This window comes from Mastigoproctus giganteus, chromosome 12 (genome assembly GCF_048544385.1).
Source record: "Mastigoproctus giganteus isolate SK-2022 chromosome 12, ASM4854438v1, whole genome shotgun sequence".
NCBI classification, from domain to species: domain Eukaryota; kingdom Metazoa; phylum Arthropoda; class Arachnida; order Uropygi; family Thelyphonidae; genus Mastigoproctus; species Mastigoproctus giganteus.
Window position 1 is genome coordinate 32084769 of NC_143586.1, and position 23741 is coordinate 32108509.

At 35.4% G+C, this 23741-nt stretch overlaps 1 protein-coding gene across 1 annotated transcript in view; it reads left to right on the forward strand.

The window, feature by feature from the left end:
• Positions 1 to 23741, forward strand: part of LOC150076856 (uncharacterized) — a 227007-nt gene that overhangs the window by 10613 nt on the left and 192653 nt on the right. The window contains exons 2-3 of the mRNA XM_090385702.1: positions 10955 to 11031; positions 21485 to 21595. Coding sequence (XP_090241828.1) covers positions 10955 to 11031; positions 21485 to 21595 — 188 coding nt within the window. The remainder of the gene's footprint in view (positions 1 to 10954; positions 11032 to 21484; positions 21596 to 23741) is intronic.

Sequence of the window (23741 nt, forward strand, 5' to 3'; positions counted from 1 at the left end):
GTAACCCCAGAGAAACGTACCAACTGTGTGGTACTACACTTAAGGTGGTAGAAAATGAAAAAGACCTGGGAGTAATTGTGCAGTCAGATATGAAGTTCTCTGAGCAATGTAGACAGGCTGCCAGGGCAGGTCATGGGGTTTTGTCAATGATATATAGGAATTTTGCTAGCAGGGAAAAGGAGGTGATTATCCCTCTGTATGAGGGAATGGTTAGGCCACGCCTTGAGTACTACGTACAGGTCTGGAATCCTCATTTTAGGAAGGATGTAGATTTACTTGAGCGTGTACAGAGAAGGGCAACAAGATTGGTGAGGAGAATGAAGGGATCCTCTTACCAAGAGAGGCTTAAGTTCTGCAAATTGCAGTGGCTGGAGACTAGGCACCTGCGTGGTGATCTGATTGAGGTATATAAGGCCTTGAATGGGTTGAGCACGCTGAATTCTGATGGGATCCTTCCACTTGTTCAGATTACGAACCTAAGGCGGCATAAATTCAAATTAAGAAAAGACAGATGTAGAATAGATGTGCGGAAATTTGCCTTTAGCCAGCGGGTGGTTAATTGCTGGAACAAACTTCCATCTGTCGTTGTGGAAGTTGATAGGTTGAATAAATTTAAGGAGGAACTGGACAGGCATTTGGAGGGAATGGTGTGATTTTTTTTTTTTTTTTTTTGGCTGATGCTGCATAAGCTCATACATTTGCTTTCTTGCATCACATGCCACTACTACTACTACTCATTTAGTTTGTCTGCAACCTGATCAGGATCATCAACAGTAGAACCATTAGTATCAAGTAGACCAATTTGATTCATCCCCATCCTTCTAGTGTTTACATAAGTAAATAAGTCTTTGCATCCTTTGCCAAAGATTTCTTGTAATCTGCCTTTGCTTACCTAACGTCATTTTTGATTTGATTACAGACTAGTTTATATCTACCATAGGCTTCTGTGTTGCCTGATAACTTATATGCATCCCATGTATTTTTCTTGTCATCAATGAGGCTCATTAGTTCATCTGACATCCATTTAGTCTTAAACTTTGAACAGTTTTTGTTAGTTGGTTTGAAAAACCTAGTAGCTTCTATGATTAATTTCTTGACTGCTTCCCATTTAGAATTTGCTGATGGTAATCATCATCATCAGTTGGTCCCACTGTATAGAATTGAGAAACTCTGAGACCACTGCAGTCATCCCTTTATGAAAGCAAAAACACTTTCCCTTTGCCCTTGATGGTAGTTACACCTTTAAGTAAATCCTACACTAATCACTGCAACCTAGTGTTTCTTTTAACTGCAGATTCTTAATGCACAAATAATCACTGCTGATAATCAGATAAAGGGTATTACTTCTTGTGGTTGCCTCTGTAACATTCTGCTGTAGAAAACAGTCATCCAATAAATCCACGAAGGTCTTGTTAGGTGTGCAAGTGAAAACTCACAATTTCAAGTCAATATCTGGACTTAAAATGGACTCTATTAGTTTTGGGCTAGTAATTCACACTTTGTCTTTTCATTGATTCCACTGTTTGATTGCAGATTCACTACCTTCAAACATTTTAGCTTTCATTCAAATAAATACTTTTTAGAACTTCTTGTCACAAGCAGTGCAAGTATTGTCTCTCACTCCATTGCCAGCCATTGTTTCTAGGCATTTATCCAGCTGACCTTTTAATTTTTCTAAGTTGTCAGCCCCAACTATTCATGGAGGCAACTTATTCCAACTCTCTGACTAACAACTGACTTAAAAAGCAACTCCTTGGCTAAAAGAATACTTTCTGTAACCCAGTCCAAACCTCTTTCCAAGTCAAAGCATAATTTCATTTAGTCAAAAAAAAAGAGTAAGATCACTGATCTGTTTTTTATTTATTTTTGTTCTGTTCTTGTGGACAATAATTACTTTGTAGTCATTTAAAGTAGCTGCTTGAAACACATCCATTTAAATCAGTTGTATCCATGACTGATCCAATAGAATGCAGCATGGTATAACATTGTAGATAGAAGCGAAGATGCAACACATGGTTGAATTTTTAACACTTTCTTATAAGACATAAATTAGAAAAAATTGTTGATTCTTTTTTCTTGTTAAAAATAGGTTAATTATTATTATTATTTTTTTACATTAATTTGTTTCCACACTGGAAAAACCTAACATAAAGGTGGATCATAATAATGACATAGGAAGGTCCACTGATGAAAATAGATAATGCATTTTAGTGACAGCTATCACTTATTATCAGAAGCAGTGAATCAGATGTATGCTGCATGCATTTTTGTCGATTTTAAAGGCATCCAATTAGTATTAGACATATGGTGCAAAAACTTTGCCAATTTTTGCTGCACCAGCCAAAAAAAAAAAAAAAAAAAATTAAATTAAATGAATAAATAAAATGAAATAAAAATAAGCCACTTATGTTTCCCTCTAAACCTTTTACTCTGTAATTTCAATTTAAGGCCCCTAGACAAAGTATCATTATAATCTTGAACATTTTACTTTCTGTTATAATGTTCATTCATTATACTGTTCCTTCTCAAAGCATTATAGACCCTCTAAGGTGACTGGTTACCAAGCTCTGTAGACCACATATTCAAGGTCTTTCCCAATATAGCATACTTTTGCCAATTCAAATAGGCAGGTTGACTGTATTTGGATCCTTTCAAGGAGCACAGTCTTTTTTTTTTTTAGGCGCAGTCACCATACTTGAACACAGTATTCTGAGTGCAGTCTTATAGTTGCCTTATACAGTGGCATTGTATAAGCAAATCGTTATAAGCAAATGTGTGATAGGTCATTGGTAAGACACCATGGTCCCTCCTTGTCTCCTGTCCACTTTGCTTTGAGAAGTTCATGTCCATCTGTATCACAACCCCCAAAAACACCACTCTTTTTAATTCAACCCCACAAGTGTATAAGTTATTTTTAGGTTGCTATCTCCAAGTGTAAGACCTTGCATTTTGCTGCGTTAAACACAGTTGCCATTTTCTGACCACCCTTGAAGCTTATTGAAGTCACCCTGAAGGAATGTTGCTTGGCACTTTTCATTAAAGACCCCTGCCACCTTGACATCTGCATAATTTTGATGTCATGACCTCAATTCCTTTGTCATTGTCATTCCTTTTTCAGTGGTTCCAGTACTGTTCCTTGGAGTGGTAGTGGAATCTCAATTCTATCATTAGCACAATCTGAAGAGTAACCATTAATTGAAACTCTCTGCCTCCTACACTGCTGCCATTCTGTGTTCCATCTAAGAATCTTACCCATGATCCTTATATGATCCAGCTTATACATTAATCTGTTTGCAGGACCAAGCCAGATTTCTTTTTTAAAATCCAAATAAACTTTTGAACTTATATCCTACATCCAGCTCAAAGCAGCTGTCAAAAAAGCTAATCCTAAGTGAATCTATACATGCATGAGCAAGGAAGAGAGCAAAGAAGAAAGCTTTTAAGTAGCCTTTTGTTGTATTTCTTAAAAATTATTGATTTTTTATGTATTTGTTTAAATTTAATCATTCAGTTATTTGTATTTATCTTATATGGTAGGTTTTTGTTTCTTACTTGGCTTTGAAATTTCTTAATTAACTAAAGTTGAAGTGGGAAAGAAGTCAGCTGCCATTTGTTCATTGTATTTATATAAGAATGGTAAAAATGATATAGTATTCTCCTGTGCAATTCCATAGGAGTATAATTAATATAAGAAGTGTTTTTATTAAGTCTATAAACTGCACATTTATAAAAATATAACTAAGATTTTGTAATGTAACAATAGCATATGTACTCCCATCACAAAATATGAGAATAGTGTAGTGTTATTATGCTGGTAGCTCTTTTTGGTTTTTGTTTCTTACTTGGCCTTTGAAATTTCTTAATAAACTAAAGTCAAAATGGGAAAGAAGTCAACTGCCATTTGTTCATTGTATTGATATAAGAATGGTAAAAATGATGTATAGTATTCTCCTGTGTAATTCCATAGGAGTATAATTAATATAAGAAGTGTTTTTATTAAATCTGTAAAGTGCACATTTATAAAAATACAACTAAGATTTTTAGCAAAATATGAGTGTAGTGTTGTTATGCTGATAGCTCTTAATTTTGTCTTAATTTTTAATTAAATTTTGGTTTGAAGTCATACCTCAGACTAGAGCAGCAAATTAAAAATCACAAAGAAATTAGTAGTTCTCTTACTAACAGAGCTTTATATAGTGCACTATTTAGGATATGATATGGCCAAAGGGGATGTCTTTGTGTTTTCATTGAAAAGCATGTAAAGAGATTAAATGCAAATTCAGCATTTAAATTGGTGTATATGAGGGCTTGAAGAACAGGGTTGATGCCCTCGAAGGAAGTAAAGTGAGGGTCCCATTAATTATAATCACTAAACTTCTTTATATTGATATAAATAAACAAGTGTACTGAACTTGGGACTAGCCAGGTATTTTTGGATTCAATCCCACACCTGAGGAACAATTTTGGGTCCTCTTGCTGCATTAATTAATGACAATTATGGATATGCTCTCTCTCTCTCTCACAATCACTGCTCACCCTCTTCCACAACCTTCTGGCTGAATTATCATCTTAACAATTACAGGGCAATGTTGAAAAAAAGTCACGAGTTAGGGTTAAATTTAACACAATAGGAGGGGGTATGCGATGAGAGCCTTCTCAATCAATCCGGCCCTGAATAAATTGTGCAAGACTCATGGGATAGAATTTTACTCAGCATGGTCTGTGCTTTTTGACAGGAGAGACCGCTTCTGCAGGGAAGCCTTAATTTAATAAACTTAAATAGAAAGGGTGCAAGAATATTTGCTGATGCTATCGAGGCAATGTTACATGGGCCGGAAAACTGCTAACTTGAGAGGAGGGTACAGAGACTAATAGATTAACAATATCTCCAGGGAGGTGAAAGTGATTCTTGCACTGCTTCTAATGGAATGTGCAGAAGCCTGAAAAGCAAGGTGCCAGAGATATCAAGGACTGCTGGTAGTCATCATGGAACAAGTAAATACATGGGCTGTGTTAGGGTAACTAAGAGTAAGAACAGCTGCATGTATACTTGCATGTACACCAATGCTAAGATGCTAAGATAATGCAGACATTGTTGGGGTATCAGAGATGTGGTGTCATTCAGATATAAGGGAGACAAAATTTGAATATCGGAAGTACAATGTGTAGAGAAAGGACAAACAGGATAGGAAGGGGGGAGATTATGCTGTTAGCTAAGACAGCTAAGGAAACATAAGAAGGAAACATAAAATCTTAGGCAATGCATCCAGTTGACATGGGTTCCCAGTATAATGTTGAGTTAGTTTGGTGTGATGTAAGCACTGGAAAAGCAAAAATGAGAGGAGTGTGTTATAAACCTAATACAACAAATAACTGAACAGAGAAATAGAGAGGGCCAGTAAATCAGAATGTTTTATAATGGGAGACTTTAATTTTCCAGATATTGAATGGAACTTATGGTTGGTCACTTGCACACTAGTAAGATTTTTTTTGGATTTATTGATGACTGTTTTCTACAGCAGCATGTTGGAGAGACAACCAGAGGGAGTAATACTCTTGATCTGATTATCTCCAGATTCTCAATGCATGAATAATCATTCATGTATTAACAATCTGCAGATAAAAGAACCACTAAGTGGTAGTGAACATGGTGTATCGGTGTGGGATTTACTTAAAGATGTAACTCCTATCAAGGGTAAAGGGAAGGTTTTTACTTTTGTAAAGGTGAATGCTCAGACAGTTTTTGAATTCTATGATCAATTGGTGCTGTTACCATCAGCCAATTCTAAATGGGAAGCATTCAAAGAATTAATCATAGAAGATACTAGGCTGTTCATACCAACTAAGAAATACTGTTTAAGGCTTAAATGGATGTCAGATGAACTAATGAGACTCATGGGAGAGAAGAAAAATGCATGAGATGCGTTTTATTATGCGTTAAATTATCAGGTGACACAGAAGCTTATGGTAGATATAAACTAGTCTATTCAAGTCACAAAGGAGGTTAGGAAAGCAAAGGCAGATTATGAGAAATTTACCCCGGGGGCTCACATCTGGTGAGTATGGGCTTGGCAAACCCAGGGTCCTGAGCTGGATATCATCATTCTTCTCTTTCTTGGTGATGCCTTCTACTTCTCTCTCTCTCTCTCTCTCTCTCTCTCTCTCTCACACATGGGGTAACTCGGGAATTTTTTTTTTTTTTTTTGGCTGGTGCAGCATAAGCCTCAGGCTTCCTTGTACCATATGGCTAATAATAATAATAATCTTTGGCAAAGGATGCAAAAAAAAAGCCCAGCAAAAACTTCTTTTCTTATGTAAACATAAGAAAGGCACCTGGGATGTATGGGATCTATCCGATTACATTAAGGGAAGCAGCAAAGCAAATAAGCAAACCCTTAGCCATAATTATGAGAGCATCGTTAGATTCAGGGAAGATTTCCATGGACTGGAAATGTATAAATGTATCCCCAGTTCATTAAAGGTGATACGAGTAATTATAAACCTCTCAGTTTAACTTCTATACCAGGCAAAATAATATAGGTACTGGTTAAAGAAGTAATGCAGGATCAGTTAGACAACAGCGCAGTTATTCTTTAGATATAGCATGGGTTTTTAAGGTGAAATCTTGTGTGACCAATTTGATTGGATACTGTGATGTGTTCACAAAGGAACTGGTTGCAAAAAATAATTTTGATGCTATGTAATTGGATTTCAGGAAAGCTTTGACACTGTTGGACATAAAAACTGCTGTACAAATTGGAGCATTGTAGCATGAAGGTAAGTTGCTGCTGTGGATATAGGGATGGTTGAGTGGTAGAAGAAAGATAGAGTGTGGTAATAAATGAACACTGCTCTTCATGGACTGATGTTATTAGTGGAGTTCCCTAGGGTTCCGTGTTTGGCTGATAGTTGTTTTCTATATTTATCAAAGATATTGATGAAGGTATATCAGGCTTAATGTCCAAGTTTGCAGATGATACAAAAGTTGGCAGGGTGGTTAATGGCAGTAATAATAGTATGCTACTGCAACATTATCTAGAAAAGTTAGGCCGATGGGCTAAAAAATTGCAACTGAAGTTTAACATTGACAAATGCAAAGTACTGCATAAGGGTAACAGTAATCCCAGAGTAACGTACCAACTGTGTGGTACTACACTCAGAGTAGTCAAAAATGAAAAAGACCTGGGGGTAATTCTGCAATCAGATATGAAGTTTTCTTAGCAGTGCAGACAGGCTGCTAGCAGATGCTAGAGCAGCTCATGGGGTCTTGTCAATGATATATAGGAATTTTGCTAGCAGAGATAAGGAGGTGATTATCCAGTTGTATAAGGCAATGGTCTTACCACACCTTGAGTACTGCATACGGGTCTGGAGGCCTCGTTTTAGGAAGGATGTAGAGCTGCTGGAACGAGTACAGAAAAGGGCAGTAAAATTGGGGGGCACAAAGGGGTGCTCTTACCAAGGAAGGTTTCAGTTCTGCAAATTTCAGCTTCTGCAGGCTTGGCCCCTGCAAGGTGATCTGATTGAAGTGTAATGTCTTGAATGGATTGAGCAAGCTCAATGCTGATGGGATTCTTCCTCTTGCTGAGACTGTGCACATGAGGGGGGGACATAAATTCAAATTGAGCAAGGGCAATTGCAGAATATGTGTGCAGAAGTTTACCTTTTGCCAGCGAGTGGTTTATTGCTGAAACAAACTTCCATCTGTTGATGCAGAAGTTAGTAGCTTAAATAAATTCAAGTAAGAACTAGACAAACTATTGGAGGGAATGGATAAGTGAAATGGGAAGTGTTTTATGTATTTTTTTGGCTGATGCTGTTTATATCTTCTGTCTTGCATCAGTTCAATTGCTAATACTAATCTGCTGTGGGCTTTATTATAACAAAGGAACTGGTTGCAAAAAATAATTTTGATGCCATATAATTGGATTTCAGGAAAGCTTTGATACTGTTAGACAAAAACTGCTTTACAAATTGGAGCATTGTAGCATGAATGGCAGTACTGTATGGATTATCCAACAATAAAAATATTGTTGGATAAATTATGGACTCTATATCAGTAAATACTGATATGCTGTTCATAATTAACAGTATATTAATATTTTTTTAGCAGATGCCAATTGAAACACGAAAGTTCTTTGTTCGTTACAAATATTGTAAAGAACAAAGGCTTACTGTATGTCTCAATTAAAGTATCGTAAAACAAAAAAATATAAACATACAAAGAAAGTATGAAAAAAGAAAATATTAGAAAAAAGTCAGGAGAGAGTGCAATGAGTTACATCACTGCTGAGAAAGTTCATCATTGGGACATTTCCTTCCCCCCTTCCATGTTAGGATTTCCCAAGCTGAAATTCACAGCATATCGTTTCTGTTATTGAGTATGTTGTTTTGTCCGTTTATCTGTTATTTCTACAAAACAGTCTAACTTGGCCACAATGGGAAAAAAAGGCCATAAGAATGCCTTCCATTTTGACAGGATTCGAATCTAGACCTTTTCCACACTTTATGGTAAGAAGGTGATTGTAACCACAATTTCTCAATGAGGGCCCATTTGGGCACTGGGAGCATGTTGCTCATATCTGTATGGTGTATTTGTCTAGAGGAGCATGTATTCGTTCGTTGATTTACACATTGTGCAGCCTGATAAACCCGGAATAACTCTGGGGGAACCTTACTTCCCCTACCTGAGATCTAACCAACTATAGCCTTGATAGAAGAGGACTTTAGAAATTCCTCCTGTTATCAGTGGGAATTGAACCCAGACCTCTCCAAAGAAATGGAAATTATCATTGAGGGCAGCTGTTCCTCATTACCTCTCTGTGTGCATTGTTCCATATCCATGTATCCCCACTAAAACTGTCCTGGTTGGTGTACTTGATGTAGCTGTGTGAAATGATAATGTCCTTATCAATTGTGAAACAGTATCGTAAAAAAAAAAAAAAAAAAAAAAAGGTTGACAGAGGTTATTTTGAGTAAAACAAATTATCAGCAAAAACTTAGTGTCCTGTAAAACCTTATACTAAGTTTTACAGGACACTAAATATGTGTTTATTATAAGTTCACTGTAAACACTGGAATTCAGAACACAGTTAATACCATACTTATATGGAGTAATTAAATTACAAATCTCGTTATTCAATCAAACCAATTGTGGGTTATATAAAGGATCCACATTGACTAACTTGTTTTATTGTAAGTGAATATAGGTTGCATCCTGTTGTCTTGAAACTTTATACTAGACATGTTGGACAGATAACTTGTGTGATCAAGACCCGCTAATATTCGTAAAATCGACAAATGCTAACTTATTATGATTTTCTCTTGTAGAGAATCTTTGTCCTCATTTTGAATTTAAATCAGGGATAATTATGTTGCACTATACTTCTAGTTATTCACCATGTATGGATTTAGGGTCAAAGCTTGCTTTTATTCCTTTGTTCTGTTGCAAGGTTCATCCATCTTTAAACAGGTCTTTTAATACTGTTTCCATCTATTCTGATTACATCTTACCTGGATGCAGTTATTCCTGGAAAAAATTAATATCCTAAGTATTATTCTATTTTTATTTGGTTTAAATTCAAAATGAGGACACAGATTCTCTACAAAAGAAAATCACAATAAGTTAGTATTTGTCCGATTTTTTTGAATATTAGTGGGTCTCGATCACACAAGTCATCTGTCCAACATGAATGAGTGATATTTGAACATTTATTTTTTTCCTCTGATCAGTTAAAAAGGATAAAGTTTTCTGCATATACAATGAATAAGAAACTAATTATGAAATTCCGTCTAGGTAACTTCAGTTTTTTATATTATTATAACAAAAGCCAAATATGGTTGCTTGGGCTATTATTATTTCATCACATCCCTTCAACAACAAAGAGGCATTCCATAAAATAATGCTATTGATAGGTTAGCATCCACATTAAGAATCCACCATACTGTACCTTTGTTTTGAAAGTTGTTCCAATCCTTGCACAATACAGACCACAGCAATTGTTAAACAAAAGAACTGGCAGTTCAACCAGATTGACCTGTAAGGAGCTAGCCATCAGTTAGACTTAGACTTTTTAGTTGCTGGTACTAATGTTTGTCTAACCTCAACAACGATGTTCACCATATTTTGATGTTATTGCTCTCTCTACCAATGTCACTTTTACTATTCTCAATTTACATGATCTGCTCGTTTCAGACCTAAAATATTGTACAGTCCAGACAAAAATCATTAAACTTGTAACATTTTAAATTTCGTTATTTGGCTTTGTGGATTACATTTTAAACCTTCTGTCCTCCTCACCCTAACTTTTCCTTTTCATCCATTTTTGCGGGTGTTATACTATTTATCAGTAACCAACAAACAAAATGAATTTTTCTTTCATTATAATAAAATTGTATTATAATCATTATTATCCTTTAGGTTAAATATTCTTTTATATAAAAGGGGAGGAAGGCATATGAGTTTATTTTTAGCATGAGGCAGTGATATATGATATACCTGTCCATTACAGAGGTAAAAGGCATGTTTTGGGAAGAGAAAATGTGGAATATATCACAGAGGAAAAGCCTCCATCTTTGCTTGAGCTTGACTAAATCAGCCCTAGTTCATAAGACCTATTAACGGGGTAATCAACAGCGGGATAAGAAATTCTCCGGTTGTTGGTGAGATTCTTCCCCAACCTTTCCAAACCACTGCAGTGAAACTACTGTCCTAACATTACAGATTTGATTAGCTGTTAGCCAATGTAAGATATTTTAGTAACCGGCCTAATGTAGATTTTTTTTTTTTTTTGAATAAATCACTGTATTAGTAAACTTGTCGCATTAAGTGATTAAGAAGAGAACTTTTAAATTAACTTTTCTGTTAGTTCTGATTGCATATATAGAGATTTATACAGTAGAGTTTTGAAAAAACTTACAAAATGCAAAATTGTTTTTATTTTTTACTTTTCAGATAGTGCCACTGAACTGGGCATTGCAAATGAACGGATAAGATATTTAGAAAGTCAGTGTGCTGCACAAAAACAAGAGGTAAGAATAGTTTAGCTCTGATAAATTATAAGCAGGTTGCTGTTTCTACTGTAGCTATTATATAGCTCCATATGATCTGATGAAAAAATTCAGTCAATAGTTTTATATTGTTTTGAATTAAAAACTGCAACTACTTTAAATTATTGTTTTCTGTACTGCTGTTGCCTTTGTAACTTCATTGACTGGCACATTATGACCAAAGCAATTCATATGCCAAAAATGACAGATGGACTAAGAAAATAACAGAATGGTATCCAAGAGGAGCTAAAATAAAACCTGGAAGACAATGGAGATGGACAGTGAAATTCACGAGTTTGTGAGTAGTAAATGGATGATTGTTGCACAAAATAGAAGGAACTGGAAAGTTGCTCGAGAGGCCTTCATCCTATAGTGGATTGAAAATGGTTGATGATGATGATGGCGGTGGAATCTGACAATATGCCCACTTTGAAATTCTATAAGTTCCATACTGTGACTCATATTGGTTGTGACTTTTGCTATTTGTGGTGGTCTCATGGAATTTTTATATATGCTCTTATCTTGCATATGGCTAATTGAACTTTATATGAGAGTGATGACTGTACCCCAAAGAAGAACACTATACTTTTAAAATAATATAATATAGTATAGTGTTTTCTTTCCTTTTATGCCATGAGATATAAAAAAATAATAATAATAAACAGCTTTTCACATGGTCTTTGATCTTCAATATGGACCTAGCCAGTAATAACACTGGTGTGCAAAACTTAAGGACCAACACCATTTTTAAAGGTTACAACCACAAAATCTTTACTTAAGGTAAAAATTTACCTTAAGTAAAGATTTTGTGGTGAATTTATGATGAATTTTGTGGTGAAGATGATGAATTTACTCTCATCAGTAAAGATACCTCTTTACTGATGAGAGTAAATTCAGTCTCAGCAGCGATTCTGGACGTCAACTAATCTGGTGAGAGTTTGGCACACAGCATCACCCTGCAAACATCACTGAAAAGGATCGATATGGCAGTCGAGGTGTTCTCGTCTGGGGAGGCATTATCTTGGATGGACGTACACAACTCCAGATACTGGAAGGCAATACTATAACCGGTGCACACTACTTTACTGAGGTAATCCTTCCCCATGTGCATCCGTTCCAAGATGCCATTGGCCCCGAGTTTGTGTTTATGGATGATAACACCACACCCCATTGCATTTCCAGCTGTTGATATGCTTTTGGAAAGTGAGGACATTGTTCGTATGGATTGGCCTGTCCATTCCGCCGATCTAAATCCCATCGAACACATATGGGACGCTCTGGGGAGATGCTTAGCGGCACGTTCACACCCACCAGAAAATGTTCACCAGCTGAAGATGGCGCTGACAGAGGAATGGACGATGTTACCGCAAGAACTTATCAACAACATTGTTCTGAGTATGGACAGGTGGTGCAAAGCCTGCATCGACATTAGGGGTGGCTGTACCTAATGAGGACCACCTCTTCCCTTTGTTCCATCATGGCAGCCAGTGCTGTTGCCATTTTTGAATAAAGTCTGTACTGTTTTGTTTCTGTTGTTGTGTCGGTGTTGTTTCCTTCATCATTTCTGTACCTCACGAGGTTCCTTTGATATGCTTTTCCTATATCCAGTCCACTCCAGTGATAAGCTACAGGTGAAAACTTGACTGGTCCTTAAATTTTGCACACCAGTGTAAGATGTGAATAGAAAGTTCCAGGAATGACTTTGTAAGTTAAAATTGAACTTGCTAATTATTAGATTTTATCATAGTCCACAAGTACAGAGTAATTTTAAATGGGGACCTTGGGTATTCTACATGACACTATTATCTTCTGCCATGACTTGAAGTATTTCTGGACTTGTTTACTGAAGCTGATTTTACTATCCTTGATGTATGCTGCTGCTGCTGGACTTCCTCAAAAGAGACAAAACACATCCCACATCTTTACAGTGAAGTTTGGATATATTTGGAAACAGAAAGAAATCTGAAGTTGGATGTTCCACATAATGGATCCATTTTTGCATAGACCTCTTATATCAAGATATTACAATTTGGTGACCACTCTCATTATCCATCTCTTATATCAAGATATTACAATTTGGTGACCACTCTCGTTATCCATCTTTAATTGTTCTGTCACATCATTCTGATAATCATTTTTCATTTGGTACAAGTCCCCACAATTTTTCATCAATTTTTGCTGTTGGACAGCCAGATTGAAAATCATCATGAATGTTTTCTCTCTTCTTTCAGTCTTCTCTCTCTCTCTCTCTCTCTCTCTCTCTCTCTCTCTCTCTCTCTCTCTCTCTCTCTCTCTCTCTCTCTCTCTCTCTCTCTCCTTCCACTCAAATACTTATTCCTTCAACATTGCACATTCCCCGTAAACTTTTTCTAGTAATTCATAACTTCCAGTGGGAGTTTTGCTTTAACCAGAAATTTCAGTTTAATACTGTTGAATAAATTTTTATGCTTTTTAAGCAAAAGCCACTTTAATTTGTGGGATACACAGTAAATGTCCAATGCCTTGCCATGGCCACAGTAATGGTAGATGAAGAAACTATACAATGTACACTGCCAACTTTGTTGTTGGTTATGGTAGCAGTGCCTTAGCATGGTCATTACTGGAACTTTCTGCCATACTTCATAATCTGGTAGTAAAATAAATAATAGTAATTAATACAAAATAAATTAATTACTGTTATTTTTAACTTATTTGATTCCTTGTATTTCAAGTTTTTTCTCTTATCCTTCTCTCCCTTCATTTTTTAACATCCTAAGGTGAAAAGAAATTGCTTTTATAAAGGTACTTGCTGGTAAATTTGCGTAAGTTATATAATTTTACTTGTAATAATGAGGCTGATATCAGTATCCCAAATACTGGTTTAATTCTTCTAATCTCAGTTTGAAAATTTTCTTTTTCTTATTTTTTAAACTGCGTTTTACATTCCACATGCAGTTTAGTTTGTTTGTTTGGTTTTTAAGAGCATTAGCAACTAAGGCCATATTGCTCCGGGATATGCGGTGGTCATTCCCTGACCTTTCCGCATCCTCCGTATTTGGTGGTCATGGGCTCGAACCCCGGTCTAATCAAGAAGCATGTGCTACACACTGCTGCTCCTTCCCACCTGGCTACGGAGGCACCTTATGCAGTTTAGTATAGATTTTTTGGCATACTTTTAGTAACAAGGGTGTATTAATGTGCTTTTCATCGCTGTTACAACGTGAAGCTTATGGGTGGAGTCAGTTCAGATACATAAAGCTGATTTCACACTAACTGTATTGCATAGCATAAAGGTGTGTGTAAGCAAATTACAGTTTTAGATTTTTATACAAGGACATATGGTGAATAATCTTTCCTCCCATATGTCTTTGTATTAAAATCAATGAAGGGAAATTTTTAGATTAAATGTATGTGTCTCAGGTTTTCAAGTGGAATATGGATGAGAATACTGCTTCTCCTTGCTGTTAGCTAATCGGAAATACAGAATGTGATAGAGCTTTTGAATGTAGATACAACTTAAGTGAGTCATAGTTTGATTTCTATACAAGGGCATATGGTGGGAGGAATGCATTTGTATTAAAATTGGAAAAGAGAAAGAATTATCTTTTCTTTAGAAAAAAAAAAATCTTTTTTTCTAATTTTTAAACAAGGACAAATGGGGATATGCTGTTTCCTCCATGTATCATTTTTATATATCTTTCTGATTCACTAGCAGCAAGATATGAGAGAAGCAGTATTCATCCCAGTATTATCATATATAAAATTTGGAGCCTGTGATTCCCTTAGGTTGTTATGTTTGCATTCAAATGATCTATCATATCCTTTTCTATCCCTTTCCAATTCAACAGTGGGGTATGCGGTGAAGGAATATTCCCCCATATGCCCTTGTATAAAAATCAAAATTACACACACACATACACTTCACAAATAAGTTTCTTTTGTTTTAAATAGTTAAGCAACCTTTATCATTTGTAAATTGACTCAGGTAAATATATATATATTTCTCTGTATTTAATCTTTTATGAAATAATGGAATGGTAGTAAAAGGAAGAGTGGTAAAATGTATATCAGATCATATTAATGCCATCAATTATAAATTAAACATTACATCAGTCCATAATCTAATTACTACTGTAAGAGTGTAATTCGTACCATATAGTTGCTCAAAGTGAGTCTATAGACCCAAAAGAGCAGATGTATGATAAAACTTTAGCATAAAAGTACAAAGCAGGCCATTAGGCAAAAAGAACCTATAAAGACTAAAATAGCCTGTGCATGGTTTACTTCGTTATTCACTGACCAGGCTAGCCGGGTGGGTAAAGTGTCTGCCCGGCAACCCAAAGGTCGCGGGTTCGAATCCCGCCTCGGGCTTGGATCAAAGTACTGCAAAAACCTTGGGAGGTGCATTATGGCCACAGAAGCCGATGCGCCAACAAATACAAACAAAAAAAACAAACAAACTTCATTATACCCTAGAAATAAACATATAATTAGCAATAAAATAATAAAATATAGAATAAAATAAAATAATGATTATGAGGCTAATTATTGATAATAGGATACCTTGAATGGCACTTTTTCGAGTGCTAGCACCATTCAGTATATCCAGTTAATAATTAGCAAGACTATCTGTTTCTGTTTGTTGTCTGCCTGTTTAATTAGGTCCAAATTATAAACATTATGAAAATCTATACTTAAATTTAATTTGCTGTCAAACTTAAATTGAATGGCACTCGAAAAAGTGCCATTCAAGGTATCCTGTTATCAAGCCTCATAATCATTATTTTATTTTATTCTATTTTATATTTTATTATTTTATTGCTAATTATATGTTTATTTCTAGGGAATAACGAAATAAACCAGCACAAGCTATCTTAATCTTTATAGGCTCCTTTTGCCTAATGGCCCACTTTACTTTTATGCTAAAGTTTTATCATACGTCTGCTCTTTTGGGTCTATAGACTCACTTTGAGCACCCATATGGTACGAATTGCACTCTTACAGTAGTAATTATATATTTATATATAATTATATATATATCTGATAATTAAAATAAATATGATATTTAAATAAAATCATCAGCCAGTAGTACGGCAATAATGCAGAGCGAAATGAAACGCAAAATAATATAAATAAACAAACAGGGAAGGGAAAGTAGAGATAATAGGACAAAAAGGACAATAATTTTATTTAAATATCATATTTATTTTAATTATCAGATATAATTAGGCATCATGTGGAGGATGTGCATTTGCTGCCTCTAATGATAGCTACATAGCCATATTTATTTATTTTTATTACTTTTACCTAACTTTTACCTCACATAATATAATTATATATATATATATATATAATTGTATAGGCCATGTGAATTTAAGATAACCGAGACAAGGCTAGCTTAAAGCCAGTATTGTATTAACGCCATACCTATATGTAAAAAACACCAGTATTTAAGAAAATCGAACTATAGTAAACGTATATATATAAATATATATATACACACACACACACACACACACAAAATGAAATGATAAAGATGCAATGAAATTACTGAGTCTTAGTAAACAGGAATGAGAAATTAAAATTTAAAAAAATTTATAAAAAATATATGACTGGGGTTATGGATCCGGGCTACTACAGTAAATGTAGAAAAAACTGGCAACCATAATGAAAAATAGATAAAAAGGTAATTATCAGTATATTTGTGTATTTGGTAGGAGAGTTGAGTTATCAGGCATAATAACCATGGAAGAATTGAGAGAACCTGTATGCAACAAATATTTTTCAGGTAACTTTTTATTTTTTTGCATACAGGTTCTCTCAATTCTTCCATGGTTATTACACCTGATAGCTTAACTCCCCTACCAAATACACAAATACAATGATAATTACCTTTTTATCTATCTATCTATATATATAATTATTCATATATTTGAATAGCGTTTAAAATAGTTGGAAACGGAATCTTTCATAATAAAATAAAATAGTACAGCATACATCAGAGGCAGCAAAAAGCATATTCCTCTACATATGCTTGAAATATAACCATATAAATAAGAATAAGAGTTAAAATAAAATAATGCCAGCAGTATGGTAAGACAAGAGCGAAAATAATCAAAATTAAACCTAAATCAAACCGGGAGGGGCAAGAGAAGGGTAACAAGAGTAAAAATATTGCAGTAGAAACTCTCTAAAATAATTTAGAAAATCTAAATGAAAGAATAATAATTCATAGAATTTTGAAAGCCAATTAAATAGATATTTAGTGGTACCCCCTCTGATGGGTACCAGGTCCAAATTTATGTGAAATATCACCAACAGAGGTGTTAACCACTACAATAAAATAAAACAAAAATAAACCAAAAATAGACTGACCATTATGCCCCATCTCGACAGAGGACCACAAGGCCAATAATGGTCAGATAATGACAAAAGTTAAAATATAATAAAATAAATAAATAAATAAATATTTATTTATTTATTTATTTAGATATTGTATACATACAATGTATACAATATCTAAATCGAAGTGTCTACATTGGTATGCAGATTTTCATCTGACCACCTATGAGAGTTATGAGTAGTAGTAGTAGTGGCATGTGATGCAAGAAAACAAGTGTATGAGCTTATGCAGCATCAGCCAAAAAAAAAAAAAAAAACACACCATTCCCTCCAAATGCCTGTCCAGTTCTTCCTTAAATTAATTCAACCGATCAACTTCCACAACGACAGATGGAAGTTTGTTCCAACAGTTAACCACTCGCTGGCTAAAGGCAAATTTCTGCACATCTATTCTACATCTGTCCTTTCTTAATTTGAATTTATGCCCCCTTAGGTTCGTAATCTGAACAAGTGGAAGGATCCCATCAGAATTTAGCGTGCTCAACCCATTCAAGGCCTTATACACCTCAATCAGATCACCGCACAGGTGCCTCGTCTCCAGCCACTGCAATTTGCAGAACTTAAGCCTCTCTTGGTAAGAGGATCCCTTCATTCCCCTCACCAGTCTTGTTGCCCTTCTCTGTACACGCTCAAGCAAATCTACATCCTTCCTAAAATGAGGCCTCCAGACCTGTACGCAGTACTCAAGGCGTGGCCTGACCATTGCCTTATACAGAGGGACAATCACCTCCTTTTCCCTGCTAGCAAAATTCCCATATATCATTGACAAAACCCCATAACCTGCCCTGGCAGCCTGTCTGCATTGCTCAGAAAACTTCATATCTGACTGCACAATTACTCCCAGGTCTTTTTCATTTTCTACCACCTTAAGTGTAGTACCACACAGTTGGTACGTTTCTCTGGGGTTACTTCTACCTATATGCAGTACTTTGCATTTGTCAAGGTTAAATTTCAGTTGCCACTTCTTATCCCATCTGCCCAAATTATCTAGATCCTGTTGCAGTAGCACACTGCCATTGCTGTCATTAACAACCCTGCCAACCTTTGTATCATCTGCAAACTTCGACATTAAGCCTGATATACCTTCATCAATATCATTGATAAATATACAAAACAACAGTGGACCCAACACCGAACCCTGTGGGACTCCACTAATAACATTAGTCCACAAAGAGCAGCACCCATTGATTACCACCCTCTGCCTTCTCCCACTTAACCATCCTTTTGTCCATTGTAGCAACTTACCCTTAATACCATTCTGCTCCAATTTGTACAATAGTCTTCCATGCGCAACAGTGTCAAAAGCTTTCCTGAAATCCAAATATATATCAAAATTAATTTTTGCATCCAGTTCCTTTGTAACCACATCATAATATCCTATCAAATTCGTCAGACAAGACGTTCCCTTAACAAACCCATGCTGTGTCAGAATTATTGCTGCAGTCTTGTCTAGATGATCCTGCAATGCATCTTTAACCAGCGACTCCATTATTTTACCCGGAACAGAAGTTAAACTAACTGGTCTGTAATTACTCGTGTCACCCTTCGATCCCCCTTTGTGAATTGGGGATACATTTGCACATCTCCAGTCCGTGGGAACCTCCCCTGAGTCCAAGGATGCTCTCATAATTATGGATAAGGGTTTGCTTAGTTGCTTTGCCGCCTCCTTTAACATAACTGGATAGATCCCATCCACCCCAGCTGCTTTTCTTATGTTTAACTTCAACAATTTCTCCTCCACTTTGCTCTCAGTTATTACAAAATCATTAAGCGCCCTGCTACAATTTGATAACCTTCTGCCATTTTGAAACCTTAATAATTCCTCATGTGTGAATGTAGATGCAAAATACTCATTCAGTTTGTTTGCTATCTGAGCAGGATCATCAATAGTCGAACCATCGATGTCAAGTGGACCAATCAGATTCATCCCCTTCCTTTTAGAGTTTATATAAGTAAAGAAATCCTTGCTATTTTTCTTAGCATCTTTTGCCAAGGATTTCTCGTAATCTGCCTTCGCCTGCCTAACCTCCTTTGTGACCTGATTACAGACTAGCTTATATCTGCCATAGGCTTCTGAGTTGCTTGATAATTTATATGCATCCCATGCATTTTTATTCTCTGTTACGTGTCTCATTAGTTCATTTGATAACCATTTAGGCCTAAACCTTGAACAATATTTCTTAATAGGTATGAAACGTTTAGTAGCATCCACGATTAATTCTTTGAATACTTCCCACTTAGAATTTACTGTTGGTAACATCGTCAGTTGATCCCACTGTACAGAATTTAAAAACTTTCTGAGACCACTGAGTGTTGTTGATACCATCACGGGTGAAAGTAGCTTCATCGCTGAACAGTATTAATGGAAATAATTGGCGAGTAGTATTTATCCACCGACAAAGTTCCAATCACTGGGCGTCTTCTCTTGGTTGAAGGCATTGCACCCGCTGTATGTGAAATGGATACAAGCCACAATGTTTGCCCTATGCATGTCTGTGGAATACCGATACGTGTAGCAATTCTTCATGTGCTAATAGTAGGACTACATTCTACCAACTGAAGAATGTGTTCTATTTCATCCACATTTTATTCATTTGCACATTCAGAAGAAATATGAGTGCTGGGAACAGCACCAGTCTCGCGCAGTTTGGTGTTAAACACTCTTGAATCTGGTATTCTGCGGTTAGGAAACTGTCGAAGGTATTCTCTACAAGCAGCAGTAGCACTTCCACCACAAAAACCATAGACAAACACCATATCGGCATATTCAGCATGTGTGAAGATGTGCGGAATTCTTAACAACACTTCTAACACCAAACAGCGTCAGGTTATAACTGCTTCTTGGTCACATCTGATTCAGGGAGCTGTGCATGTCAATTTCAAATAGCTGTATCTCCATATCTGTATATATATATATATATATATACACAATAAACCCTCGATTTAACGGACTAATAGGGGAGAAGGGGTGTCTGTTAATGCCGAAAGTCCGTTAAATCGAATGTAATTGGGGGGGGGGGAACATTTTTTATTGTTCTTAATGTAAAAAAAAAGCTTTAATACAATATACAGTGCTGTACAATATAAAATTATGTTGCAATTTGGCCTTTGATTTATGGATATCAAAAACTTTTTTTTATGCCGTAAATTTCACAAACGTGCTACTCAGACGCCTTGTTCTAATTTCTCAATTAGCTCTAATTTCTGTGCCACATTGAAGTTCACATGCTTTCTTTTAACTCCTCTGTCACTTGATGTCATTTTAAATTGTAAGGATTGCAAACTTATTTAATAAATAGTCACAATTCAGAAATCACAGAAACACTCTGTATACAACCTGACCGCACGATAGGTTGAGGCAGACTGAGACCGAAACAAAGCGAGTTGGTAGGCCTGCAGTTTAGTGTCTCGAGTCACATTCACCTCGCAAGTCACCGTCTCCTCTTATCTGTAATCTGGGAAAACAGCTATTTGAACATGTTTTCAGAAAGAATAAAAATCAATTTCCTGAATTTGATTATAAAAATAAAAGTAGGTAATTATCAAAACAATGGAAATAGGTAATTATTATTAATTTTTAATTAATAATAACACTGAAGTTTTGTATAAACTAAAAAAAATAATATGGTTGAGATTAATATGTACATTACTGTATTTGTCCGGTCCGTTAAATCCGAAATCTGTTATATCGGGGTCCGTTAAATCGAGGGTTTACAGTATATATATATACATTCACATTTTGCATTGACTGAAATTTTAACATTTGCTTCTATTATTATAAGTAAAACCAAGTGTGCTGGCCTCTAATGTGCAAATTAAATTATATGATTTATAATATTTGTAGGTTGATTTGAATAGTATCACATTATGCAGTAACTATAAAGTTATGATACATTTAGCATGAAACCAGCATTACATATCTAAAATGGTTATTAAGAAATTGCTTAATTTTTATTACTGACATGAAAAGAACTGAAAGAATTAGTTATTCACAGTTGTAGTGAATAATAATAAGTGAAAACAGTTGCGTATTAAAGTTTAGTAAATTTTTTAGATTGACCGCTTAAAAGCAGCAAATTCTGAGCAAGAAGACCAGTGTCAGGCAGCTGAACTTCAGATTAACCAGATTTCATTACAGTACAGAACTCTTCTTCAGCAGAAAGAGGTGAGTATATGAAAAAGATTATTTTAAAGTTGTACAAAAGTCTTTTAACTCTAATTGTAGTCTGCTCCTTTGTAAGGCTTCAGGTTGAACTGGAACATGGCTAAGTAGGGTAATAACCCCTCTTACAGGCTGATAATATTTTAGCTCAGCAGAACATTCTGTTTTGCAGTTAGTTGAAATTAACTTTTGTCCAAAGTTAAACTTGAAGGCATCTTATGTGATTCTTTGAACTAGGAGAAATACCATGCTAATTACTACATATGATTTTAATCATGAGAAATTCACAAAATTTCTGATCACCATTCACTGATAAAGAAACAAAGGTTAATTATGTTATATTTAATGGACTTTGCTAAGATGCTTAGTTTTTTCAATAAGAAAAACCACATAGGCAATCAAATTTGTTTTGACAATTTCCTTATCCACTTCTGCATCCTTGCTCCAACCTTCTACTAAAGGAAAGAGTATTTCTAAAAGTTGAAATTGTTCTGTCTAGCCACGTCTTGGTTCCCCTTGATTTAACATATTGAGGAATGTTTTAGTGTCCTCTGAAAAGAGCCTCTTTAGATTGTGTATTATTTTGCTAAGCTATTTACAAAACAAATTTTCACAATAAATAAATATATGACAAACAAACAAACACTTTGCTTCTAAATGAAGCCTAGAGGTTGAATTATTTTGGTGGCCTCCTTTTTAGTTAAAACTAATTTCCTTAGAATTACTTTAGTATAATAAGAGCTATTATCTGCTCAATATCTCCTATATTCTTTGTTACTAAAAGTAACAAAGAATATAGGAATTACCTTGATCTCTTTATAGGAAGGCTTTTTATCCAATTCTCCTAGTCCATTACATAAATTAATTAAAATACAATGAATTTAATAAACTACATTTTAATGTGTTCCATAACAATAGCTACAACACCAACTTAATAACCCGGAATCACTGTTGAGGCCCCAGCCCAACCCCAAAACTATCAGTCACGACGCAACCATCAGTATAGGAAAAAAAAAAAAAGAAAAGTAAAGTGCAGCCATTATCAACCCACTGCAGGATGGAAGCCTCCTCAACAATTCATGCTGAGGGAAATGGACCATAATCTGCCACGCTGGTCCAGTGCGGGTTGGCAGATCGACCGTATTCAGCAGTCAGGGGCTTGAACCCCGGTCTACTCAAAGAGCGTGTGCTACTGCACTCCCGCTCCTGCCCACTCGGCTACGGAGGCCGGAAAACACTATGTCAAATTTACTCATAGTAAAAAAAAACAACTAAATAAAAATATATGAAGACAGATTTCTTCCTCCTTAAGTTAGATGGAAACTTTTCGATACTTTGTGTTCACAGGATGGAATGAAACTAAAAATGCATCGATGCGTAAGTATTTAAAAGAAATTTAGTCCTCATCATGCATGTGTTTATAGGACCAATCATCTGATATTAAAAAAAGTCTATGAATATTGAGTTTTTTACAGAGTTTCATTTCAAGCATTTCAGCAATAAGTAATTTACTATAACTGTGCTTAATAGTAATTATTTTGGCTTCATTAAAAAGAAAGGAATGTGCCTCATTCACAGCATGGAATTCCAACTCTGAAGCGTTTGCTCTTGACGCACGTACAGGAGCCTCATGTTGTTTAACGTGAAAATCTTCCCCGAGTAAATCCAACGTAAACCGAGTTGCAGTCTTTACACAAAATGCTTTACATGATCTCATCCATGAAGTATCGAAACTTTTCCATCTAACTTAAGGAGGAAGAAATCTTTCTTCGCTATTGGGGCCTCAACGGTGATTCCAGGTTATTAAGTCGGTGTCATAGCTATCATTATGGAACACATTAAAATTTAGTTTATTAAATTCATTGTATTTTAATAAATTTACCTGACGGACTAGGAGAGTTGGATAAGAAGCCATCCTATAAAGAGATCAAGGTAATCCCTGTATTATTTACTAAAACTTAGAATTACTGTACAAAGTATCTAGTTCTTGAAAACAAAATTCAGCACATTTTGTTTGAAACAAGGAGCATTATTTTCAATAAAGTTCTCTTTCAAAAATTCCTTTACTGGTCACTTCTTCCCATTTTAATGGTTTAAATCTTTAGGTTCCAGTCTTTTTTTTAGAAAGTAAAAATTATCTTTCTATTTT